This window comes from Physeter macrocephalus, chromosome 5, assembly GCF_002837175.3.
Source record: "Physeter macrocephalus isolate SW-GA chromosome 5, ASM283717v5, whole genome shotgun sequence".
In the NCBI taxonomy this organism is placed as follows: domain Eukaryota; kingdom Metazoa; phylum Chordata; class Mammalia; order Artiodactyla; family Physeteridae; genus Physeter; species Physeter macrocephalus.
The window spans coordinates 39,355,566-39,367,941 of record NC_041218.1 but is presented as its reverse complement, the minus strand read 5'-3'; the positions used below and the strand labels follow the sequence as shown (position 1 = coordinate 39,367,941).

The 12,376-nt window shown below is 33.7% G+C and overlaps 1 protein-coding gene across 8 annotated transcripts in view; it reads right to left on the bottom strand.

The window, feature by feature from the left end:
- IMMP2L (inner mitochondrial membrane peptidase subunit 2) overlaps window positions 1-12,376 on the bottom strand; it is a 904,212-nt gene that overhangs the window by 196,099 nt on the left and 695,737 nt on the right. For all 8 annotated transcript variants that reach the window (XM_028489867.1, XM_024127397.2, XM_028489863.1 and 5 more), the window contains one exon: window positions 6,740-6,842. In XM_028489867.1, the coding sequence (XP_028345668.1) occupies window positions 6,740-6,842 (103 nt within the window). The remainder of the gene's footprint in view (window positions 1-6,739; window positions 6,843-12,376) is intronic.

The window sequence follows — 12,376 nt, the reverse complement described above, 5'->3', positions numbered from 1 at the left end:
GAAGGAACACTTCCAAACTCATTCTACAAGGCCAGCATCACCCTGATACCAAAACCAGACAAATATAATATAAAAAAACAAAATTGCCGATCAATATCAGTGATGAATATAGATGCAAAAAATCCACAACAAAATACTAGCAAACAGAATCCAACAGCATATTAAAAGGATCATACACCATGATCAAGTGGGATTTATCCCATGGATGCAAGGATTCTTCAATAGACACAAATCAATCAATGTGATACACCATATTAACAAATTGAAGGATAAAAACCATATGATTATCTCAATAGATAGAGAAGAAGCTTTTGACAAAATTCAACACACATTTATGATAAAAACTCTCCAGAAAGTAGGCATAGAGGGAACCTACCTCAACATAATAAAGACCATATACAACAAACCCACGGTAAACATCATTCTCAATGGTCAAAAACTGGAAGTATTTCCTCTAAGATCAGGAAGTGAGACAAGGATGTCCACTCTCGCCACTATTATTCAACACAGTTTTGGAAGTCGTAGCCTTGGCAATCAGAGAAGAAAAAGAAAACAAATACAAATTGGAAAAGAAGAAGTAAAACTGTCACTGTTTGCAGATGACATGATACTATACATGGATAATCCTAAAGATGCCACCATAAAACTACTAGAGCTAATCAATGAATCTGGTAAAGTTGCAGGATACAAAATTAATGCACAGAAATCTCTTTCATTCCTATACTCTAACAACAAAATATCAGAAAGAGAAATTTTGGAAGAATGAATATTGTGGAAATGACCATACTACCCAAAGCAATCTACAGATTCAATGCAATCCCTATCAAATTACCACTGGCAATTTTTACAGAACTAGAACAAAAGTCTTAAAATTTGTATGGAGACACAAAAGGCCTCGAATAGCCAAAGCAGTCTCCAGGGAAAAAAACAGAGCTGGAGGAATCAGACTCCCTGACTTCAGACTATACTACAAAGTTAAAGTAATCAAGGCAATATGGTACTGGCACAAAAACAGAAATATAGATCAATGGAACAGGATGGAAAACCCAGAGATAAACCCACGCACCTATGGTCAACTAATCTATGACAAAGGAGGCAAGGATATACAATGGAGAAAAGACAGTCTCTTCAATAAGTGGTGCTGGGAAAACTGGACAGCTACATGTAAAAGAATGAAATTAAATCACTCCCTAATACCATACACAAAAATAAACTCAAAATGGATTAAACACCTAAATGTAAGAGCAGACACTATAAAACTCTTAGAGGAAAAGATAGGAAGAACACTCTGACATAAATCACAGCAAGATCTTTTTTGACCCACTTCCTAGAGTATATGGAAATAAAAACAAAAAGAAACAAATGGGACCTAATGAAATGTAAAAGCTTTTGCACAGCAAAAGAAACTATAAACAAGATGAAAAGACAACCCTCAGAATGGGAGAACATATTTGTAACCGAATCAACAGACAAAGGATTAATCTCCAAAATATATAAATAGCTCATGCAGCTCAATATTAAAAAAACAAACAACCCAATGCAAAAATGGGCAGAAGATCTAAATAGACATCTCTCCAAGGAACACATACAGATGGCCAAGAGGCACATGAAAAGCTGTTCAACATCACTAATTATTAGAGAAATGCAAATCAAAACTACCATGAGGTATCTCCTCACACCAGTCAGAATGGCCATCAAGAAATCTACAAACAATAAATGCTGGAGTGGGTGTGGAGAAAAGGGAACCCTCTTGCACTGTTGGTGGGAATGTCAATTGATACAGCCACTATGGAGAACAGTATGGAGGTTCCTTAAAAAACTAAAAATAGAATTACCATATGACCCAGCAATCCCACTACTGGGCATATGCCCAGAGAAAACCATAATTCAAAAAGACACATTCACCCCAATGTTCTTTGCAGCACTATTTACAATAGCCAGGTCATGGAAGCAACCTAAATGCCCATTGACAGACGAATGGATACAGAAGATGTGGTACAAATATACAATGGAATATTACTCAGCCATAAAGAGGAATGTAATTGGGTCATTTGTAGAGACGTGGATGGACCTAGAGACTGTCATACAGAGTGAAGTAAGTCAGAAAGAGAAAAAGAAATATCGTATATTAACACATATATGTGGAATCTAGAAAAATCGTACAGGTGAACCTGTTTGTAAGTCACCAATAGAGACACAGATATAGAGAACAAACATATGGACATCAAGGGGGGGACAGTGGGGGTGGTGGTGGGATGAATTGGGAGATTGGTATTGACAATGTATACACTGATGTGTATAAAATAGATAACTAATAAGAACCTGCTGTATAAAAAAATAAATTCAATAAAATTCTTTTAAAAAAGAAAGAAAATTCACAGCTATGTACACACACATAGAAATACAAAATTTGACTTTTATGTGATTTCCTTTTATAGCAAGCAGAAAATTCATCAACATTCATTGTAATCAGTTACTTTTGGGTGCTGGCAAAGAACATGGCCACAATAGAAATGTATTAATGTCATCTACATGGAAGTAGGAATGGTAAAGAGAAAGGCTAATGTCTTTCACAGAGCAAAAGAATTACTAACAGAAGTTCTTTCTGAATTTTCTAAGCAATCATCAGATATCTTTAATACACAATCCAGTGACATCAAGCAGTAATATGCACTGAAAAACACTTCTAGACAACAATCTTAAAGTATACTAACAAAATATATTTCTCAAACTAGAAATCTGAGCTAAAGTCATACATTAGTGAATCCATATTATGATGTGATAGGACATTTTCTATCACTGTGCAATGACAATATATTCAAGAGGTTTGGCACAGAGATCTTCCATGGAGACAAATTCATAACTGAAACATTTCCTACCCAATCACATCTGTGATATTTGTCCCTCTGGCCATAGCACCATAAAACATTTTTATAGAATTTAGTCAGAATAAAACTTAGAAGTCATTTACTTTACTCACCTTTATTTTATTTTTTTGACTAACTAGTTTTCTTCTGATTATAAGGTAATAAAAATTTGTTGCAGACCTTTTAGTATATAGAGAAGTACAAAGGTATAAAAAAGAATTGACCATAATCATAACAACTGGCACAATTAAGATAATACTGTGTATTCTCTTCTTTATTTTCATGTATTCACCTAAAACAATATCATGAACATGATGTTATTAAAATTCTTCACCAATATAGATTTTTAACAACTGCATAATAGTTCATCCTCTGGAGGAAACATACTTTAATTGTATTCCTATTTTAGGTTGCTGAGGATGTTCATTAAAACTTTTCTGTATATATAATCAAAAGATTTTATATATATATATATATATTTAAAAATATATATTATTAAATTTTTAGTAAACATCTTCAGCAATGTAAAATAGGAGTACATTAAATTATATATATATATAAAATATATGCTCAGTTTATTAAATAATCATTTAAGATGAATTCAGAGGAGAGGAAATTCATCCTTTTATACATGAGGAAATGTAGACCCATACGAGTTATGTGACTGATGAGGTCCAAAACTAAGGTTATCTGATTTTCTGTTTTACTATATCCATGTTCATAAAGGAGTCTACTAGTTTATTTCCATAATGTCATCCTCTACAAGTTAAAAGCGCAGATGTTGGATCTCATTCTGTTGTGATGCATTCTATTAGTATAACTTAACATTGGTATCTTTAAATTCATAATCCATTATTCATCTTTCACTCATAAAACTCTTTAATTGCCTCTCCAGCCTACATATAGTGGCAATAAACCAAATCAGAAAAGCAAATTCAAATATTAAGAAATACATAGGAAATATTAAAACAAACTAGGAAAAAAAAAACAGAGTAAGACGTTCTTTTCTTATTTTTCACTAGATTACAAGTAAAAATCTACTTGAATATGGAAAAAGCTCCATTGTGATTACCCATAGGCAACAATTTAAAATAAACTGAGGAGATGCTATGATAGAGTATAATTACAATTCAAAGAGTTAAAGCATATTAAACAGATTTGGATACAATTCTGAAGTTATTTGGGAGGGATATGAAGGGTAAAGGCTTCAGTCAATTTCTACAAAGTCAAGATAAGCATCCTGGAACAATGCCGGCTGATTTTTAGATAGGATGTTTACTTTCTGGAAAAGTGCATTGCCTGCTTCCAAGGGGAGAAATGAATCAACAATCCAGAAAGCCTGAAACTTAACTGACCTTCCACAGACAATCTCCAAATATATTGATGGATAAGCCAAAAAATCCAACTGAGAATTATTGGAAAAATGTAACAACTTTTTGTTATTATGTGTATATGCAGTGTAAGATTCAAGATTATTCTGGTTTTTTTAGAATTGTAAAACTTGAGTTTTTATTTCTGAGAATTATAAAAATATTAAAATAATTTAATTATTCAGATAACCATTAATTAATAAAAAATAAGAAACCTCTATACTCAAACATCACAACTTAGCTTTAAATAAAAATTGTAGGGCTTTAATTCAATTTTTTTCCCCTCTGTCCTTTTAAAACTTATTTGGGAGCATCATTATTAATTATTTTTCCTAGTCATAAATGTTATTGGAACATAAAACATGAGAGCTCACTGTAAGGGTAAAAATATATGTACTAAAACTCATCAAATACAAGTAGGTTAGTATATGATGTGACAAATGTTTTCCTTCATCCTAGTACAGGTTCTTCATCTAATTTTGACAAGTAAAAACAATACGAATTAAGTGAATGGAAATTTATATTTAGTCCAACCTGTGAACCAAAAGCCATTCTGCATCTATATATTTATATCCATTAAAAAAAAAAGAAAACAACCACTAAATTTCAAAATGGTTTTGTGTCTCTGACTCATATTACTGGTTCAAGTTATAATTAATGAGTAGATTTCTTTTAAAAACTTGATGTAAACCAATGGCATTAAAATCCTGCACAGAATGTATTTGTCAGTGTTTTGCATATCATAGTTTCTTACTGTAATAAACACAATGAGATTGGCCTTCCCACATGGTTCTCACTTTTTCTTTTTTTTTTTTTAAGATATAAGTGACAGAGGATATTTCCATACGTGATATATTTTCAACTTTCATGTGTCTACTTATACGTCAGTGGTTCATAATACTATTATTAAGTACACAGCAGGAAAGACAGCCCAGAAAGAACTACACAATAGATATGATATTGAAGGTTACGTGCAATTCCCAATATTCTGGCTATCAACCTTATCATTTTTCTCTCCCAAATAAGAAAGCATCTGGAATACGAATGACTGACAATTATACAATTATATAGATAAGATTGCACTAGCTTTATTTACTAATAAGGAAAAAGCAAACCAATCTCAAACTTTAGTACTTTATTATTAGTAAGTAATTATTTACCCCACACCCCACAACTAATAACAAAACAACAACATTTTTAACACTTCATTTCAGAGCCACTACCCTACCAATTAAAACCCAAGCTAAAGTTAACATTTTAATGTGGACTTGGCCAACATGCTACATTTAATAGATTTAATCTTACTGATGAGAGAGAAATAAAACTGCTTTTAGGTGATTTATTTTCACTTTCAAGCTGCTACTAAGCTTCTTCATGACAGTCACTTCTACTATACTCTCTAAGTGATCTACAATATTTCCAATCTGTTCATTCCATCTTTGATATACCCTACAACGATTAAATTGTATTTTTATAATAAGTACTACTCAAAAGCAAGAAAGACCTTAGATGTTTTTCTTATCATCACTGAAGCTAGAAAAAAGAAGTAGGGGTCATCACCTAAAGTTTCCTTGCACGTATGCACAACACTTATCCAACCCCAAGTCTCTTGCTATACTTTTAGCCAAAAGTGAGTCAAGTGACTGCTTCTCCCGTGACAATAATAGTGGTCCCTCATGATAGGTGAAGGAAATTGTTTTATAGAGACCATCAACATTTAGTTTTAGACAAAAGGATGTGGATAACTTTTTTTGCAAACCTATCTAAAGGTGCTCAATATTAACTTCTACATACATACAAGTATGGCTACATCTAGATGTAGGAAAATCTAATGGGTTGAAGATCCAAGTTTTTAAAGAGACACAGGTGACTAGAAATCAGGTGCAGTTTCCATTAACTAAAATATTCTTCACTTTATATAATGATTTGTTGCAGGGGTTAATAAATAGAGAATTTCTGTATGTATTCAAAAATGAAAAAAATTATAATATATGAATTTAGTCACATATTTTATGGAATGTAAACATGGTATAAGGAATGTGGGCATTTCTGTTATAAATTAAAAGCTGAAAAATGTTAGTTACCAATATGATTTCTATTATACATGCCTTTTAAACTAATTACTTAGAAAATTGATGTCTATAGGTCTTTTACACATTATTTCTGTTAAACACTAACTAAAAACATAAGGTACAAAGCATTTATGTGAGGAAAAAACAACCATTGCCACTGGGATCAGGTAGTCAGCTGAAAGCATCTTTTGGCACTTTATTGAGTTGTCGAAGTTCTTTTCTAGATACACATACATACATACACATGCACACACACACACCCATTGACAGCTTACATTATCTATATGATATTTAAAAGGAAATTTTCAAATATAAACTGTTCCACTATAAAATTCACGACTACTCTTGGCTGGGTTACCTGAGCAACCTGTGTGACATACTTTTGTTCCTACATTTGAAATCCAATCATACCAGTAATAAGAAGACTTACCGGCCCAAACGAATTACTGTCAAAACTGTGTCCATGATGATCACCTTCAACCCAGATGTGACCACGGGGGACTTTGACATAGCGGTTTTTGTGTCCCATAGTTCTAGAAATAAACAGCATAACCATTGAGAAAAGATCAGAAAAGAGAGAGATCAAACAGCTAAGCATACAAATTCAGGAAAGGTAAAAATACTACTGTAAAGATGCAACGGATTATTATAGGTTACATATAAGGCTATTCTAGAATTTTCTTTTTAAATAAGATGTGGTTAAGACTCTGTAAACCTATCCACAGTATTTTTTTTCATGTTTCCGTAGGTAGGAATTTTGTGCTTAAACAAGATACACTAGCACCAGATAATGGTTTGCTACTTAACTTAATTCATAATATCCTATGTTTTAATAAAACTCAATAAGCCCCAACAAAATGCAGATCTATTTTATTTCTGACATCTGCTTTTACCTCAATGGTCAACTTGGCCAGCTGCAATCTTCATTTTTTTAGTCAAATAAACTTCTCAAACCAACTGACAGAATTTTCATAACCTCTTAATACTTTAAAATTCAGAATATATACGAAAAAAAATCCTAGATGATCTCTTGTCAAATATAAGCTATCAATGTCAACTGAAAATTTTTGATTAGCACCATTCAATTTAATAAATAATTCTTTAAAAAAAAATTTTTGGCTGCGTTGGGTCTTCGTTGCTGTGTGAGGGCTTTCTCTAGCTGCAGCGAGAGGGGGCTACTCTTTGTTGTGCTACGTCGGCTTCTCATTGCGGTGGCTTCTCTTGTTGCAGAGCATGGGCCCTAGGTGCGCAGGGCTCAGTAGTCGTGGCTTGTGGGCTCTAGAGCGCAGGCTCAGTAGTTGTGGTGCGGGTTTAGTGGTTCCATGGCATGTGGGCTCTTCCTGGACCAGGGATCGAACCCATATCCCTGCATTGGCAGGCAGATTCTTAACCACTGCACCACCAGGGAAATCCCATAAATCATGAAAATGAGAAACTTTTCAACAATTTTGAAGACAATATTTAGAGAGCAATGATCGACGATATACATTTAGTGGAACAGTCTGTCTTCTTAAGGCTGACAAGGAAACCAAGTAAGGAAAGGCTCTCTCGTACTGTGTTGGTGGCAATGTAAAGTGATACAACTTTTTTCCTGTTTTGCCATTGGGGGCCCATTTTTGTCAAATTTATTAATAGACTAAAAATGTATGTGCCTTTTGACCTAGTTATTTTACTGATAGAAATCCATTCCAAAGAAATAATCAGAAATATGGACAAATATTTATTACCAGAGATGTTCAACACAGGCCTTTTGTAACAACAACAACAAAAATTATCTTTCTAAATAATCAACAACAAGAGATTGGTTACATAAATTATAATATAACTAATTAAATAAAAGGGATGGAATTAGATTAAATATTATCCCAAGCCTATAATAATAAATTCTTTTCAGGGCAGAGACTATTTTTTTCTTCTTTCATTCCCCAAAGAATTCCAGACAATGTCTAGCTTAAAGAAGCTTCTCAATAAATAATAGGTGAATGAATAAATGTCACCCCCAAGTCTATAGACTTAACCCCAGAGACTGAGCTTTATACACTGTTCTTTGAGGTGGAGTCCCAATCAGACCATTTCTGTTAGTAAGTTGTATATATGCAGAAGAATACATAAAAAAGGAAAACTGCACATAAGTTGGTGCTATAGAAATTGAAACTATTCATCATCTAGAATGGTTTTTAATTTTCAAGATAACTTCAGTGTTGAATTGCTTTGCTTTAGATCACTAAATCATTCATGCAAGGTGTTGTGACCGTTAGAAGCCCACAGTAAGTAAATGACTGCTGTTTATTTTTAATTACTACTGGGAAGAAGAGTTTCAGCTTTTTAAAGAAAAGCAGAAACAAGTTGAATACATCATACTGTCATATAAATGTTCCTCAATTAAAATCAGTCAATTAGTTGTTGACATCACTAGTCATTTTATCATGAGATTCCTTCTAAGAACTAATATCCCACATCAAGTATTAATGATGGGGAGAAGACCCTTTTACTTAATTGTTGGCAAGGCACATTCTCCTAATAAGTCCAAATATTTGTTTACCTTATTAAGCTGGCTAGTTTGGATAAGTACTTAGAAAGGAAACAATTACCTATTTTGTCTCCTCAAATAACCATTCAAGCAGAAATATGAAATAAAACCAATCCTTTCTGCAATGAAATGGTAGGTTCTAAGTCAAGCATATTCTTCTGGAAAGTGAATCTGATATAAAACTCAGATTCAGTTTCAATGTCATATAAACCAAGGAGTCAAGATACTTGTGATAGAAAATAACAGTATCATAAAATTACCAGTGACAGTTGCACATATCCTCGCATTGACTATCTTATTTAAAATTTTTAAATACATCCAACTTCCCATCATTTTCTAGCCCCTTACAATGCTTTATTTTTCTTCATTGCACCCACTAACACGACATCTACTTCCTAATTTATTGGTTTATTGCCTATCTTTCCCCCACTAGAATGTAAATTTTGGAAATTTGTGTTTCATGCTCACGAGAGTATTCCCAGAGCGCAAAAGAATGCACCATACAAAGTGCTCAATAAACATTTGTTAAATGAATGACCAAATGAATGTATAACTGAAGAATGAAAAACACTTTCACAAAGGTTGAATAATACAGTAGAAAGTGCATAGATTCTGGAAACAGACTAAAGTAGTTTTAATCTTTATGCAGTTACAAGTAATCTTGTGCAAATTACTTAGTTTCTATCTCCGTTTGTCTACCTTTGAAATGGGATGGATTAGACATGCCCTAACTGGGTTGAGATGCAGCTTAGTAGTTAGATGAGAAAATAATGGAGAGGTTGTTATAGAGCATGGTCTCTGCAATCAGCCTATCTTGGCTTTGATGTCTGACTTAACACTTCCAAGTTTATGTAATCTTGGACAAGTTGATAAAACTTAAGCGTCAGTTTCTTCATTTGCAGAATGGGGCAAATAATAGTACCTAACTCAAAAAGTGGTTCTATGGATAAAAGTGGCATGTATTAAACGCTTGATAAATGGATTTTCTTACAGTTGAGACTTTTTAAGTAAAGCACTCAATCTAGTTCTTATGTACAGTAAGAACTCAGTGAGCTATAGTTATTATTGCTATTATCTTCCTTTGTCCACTGTTTTCTTTCATTTTATAATTCAGAATGTGTTCAGCCTCTACTGTCTATTAGCATCAGTCTTTTAAAATAACCTGAGTTATGCTTCAATAATTTATTTCCCTCACATTTGCACTGGGGCTGTAGACTATCTTTAATGGTACAGTGAAGCTTATCTTTCTTTTATTCTTATGCCCTTCTGGGATATTCTAAAACTTACATGTGAAAACACAATCTATCTGTTTGTACATATGCAAGCATGCAGAGAGCAGCAGATGAAAGCACAATCTATTTGTTTTCACTTACTAATCACTTACATATTTGAATATTGCTATGCTAATAGAGAATGGTTTACCTAGACACTAGACAGGGTGTGAAATAACTCTTTGAGCTGTAGAACCCTGCTAAAATTCATGCCATATACACATATTTAATTTCTCAGGCTTCAATCTAACTTTTAAAAAAATAACCCAAAGTAGCTTTAAAAAATATGACATTAAAATATTGAGCTGGTTCCTTTTAGGACTGCCAAAGAAATATAATACTTCTAATAGAATCTCTCTAGAGAAGGAATTTTAAATAGCTTTGTGCTCCTGAATTCACATAAAAGAAAGACAAGGTAATCTTTTAGGTGATTTAACAGTTAAGTGAGGTGTCAGCCTACAAGGTTGTATGTATCTATGGCTTGCAAATAATTTTGGTTTTGACTGTCAAAAAATGTGTTCTGTATGGTATGCTAACTACCTGTCTACAAAAAGTCATTTTTAGTACTAGCTTTACCAAGACAAGTTACCTAGGTCTTATAAATGGAATGAAGAATGATTTTTTCCCATTTGATTTGACCTGGAAAACAATGGTTTGTTTTTTTTTTTAGGTCTCGATGTTTTGAGTGTCATCAGTTGAATACAAATTTGTCTATGTAATCCTTGATGTCACAAGAAGGAAACAAATTCATATTTAAAGTATTTCCCAAATACACACACACACACACACACATTCTTTTTTTTTTTTTTAACATCTTTATTGGAGTATAACTGTTTTACAATAGTGTGTTAGTTTCTCCTTTACAACAAAGTGAATCAGTTATACATATACATATGTTCCCATATCTCTTCCCTCTTGCGTCTCCCACCCTCCCTATCCCACCCCTCTCATGGTCACAAAGCACAGAGGTGATCTCCCTGTGCTATGCGGCAGCTTCCCACTAGCTATCTAATTTACATTTGGTAGTGCATATATGTCCCTGCCACTCTCTCACTTCGTCACAGCTTACCCTTCCCCCTCCCCACGTCCTCAAGTCCATGCTCTAGTAGGTCTGTGTTTTATTCCCATCCTACCACTAATCTCTTCATGACATTTTTTTTCTTAGATTACATATATATGTGTTAGCATACGGTATTTGTTTTCATATATTTTCCACATCTTCTTTATCCATTCATCTGTTGATGGACAGTTAGGTTGCTTCCATGTCCTGGCTATTGTAAATAGAGCTGCAATGAACATTTTGGTACATGACTCTAACACACACACATTCTTAACGTAGGTAATTAGTATTAATAATTCATAATTGATTAAGGTGTTTTTATTTATTTATTTTTCAAACCATTCTATTGAATTTTTTTCATTGTCCAAAGTAGTGGCTGCCCTGAAGGTGTTTACTGGACACTCCCTGGATCCAAGACCCCCTCGGTTTTCATTGTCCAGAAGGGATCAGGAGTATAGAGCTCAGGATTCAGTAAGATCAAGAGTTGGAACTAGATCTCTTTTATCATCATTAATAGACTGACTAGAAAAAAGCAATCTACCATCAGGAAAGGAAAATGAAAAGGACATTTGCCTATCTAGGGTGACCTCCGGAAGGGAGAAAATCTCTCTTGAGAGTTCACATCCTGCTCTCAAGGTGAGACAGGTTCAAATTCACACTGCTTATGTGGTCTGGGATAGTCAAGAATTAACTATAATTGGCTCCAGGAATCTGGCAGGAGGAACTATAAATCTCTTCAGGGATAATCCCTCAATTCAGAGTTTTCAAGTTTTCTACAGGTAAGTCCCAGTCAATAGGCACTCACAATCCCAAAACCAAACTCACAAGGAAATAACCAGCATTAATGAGTCAGAACTCATTAACAAACAGCAGAATTTGACCACTAAGGACTTAAAATGCTGATTTATCAAACATAGAATATAATTTATACAAATTCAAATATTTTTAAAAATTAAAAAAAGGGAATTAAAAACATGAACAAGGAACAATATACATTTTTAAAGCATTTTTTTTTAAACCCCACATTTGTTTATTTATCTATTTTTGGCTGTGTTGGGTCTTCGTTTCTGTGCGAGGGCTTTCTCTAGTTGCGGCAAGCGGGGGCCACTCTTCATCGCGGCGCGCGGGCCTCTCACTATTGCGGCCTCTCTTGTTGCGGAGCACAGGCTCCAGACGCGCAGGCTCAGTAGTTGTGGCTCACAGGCC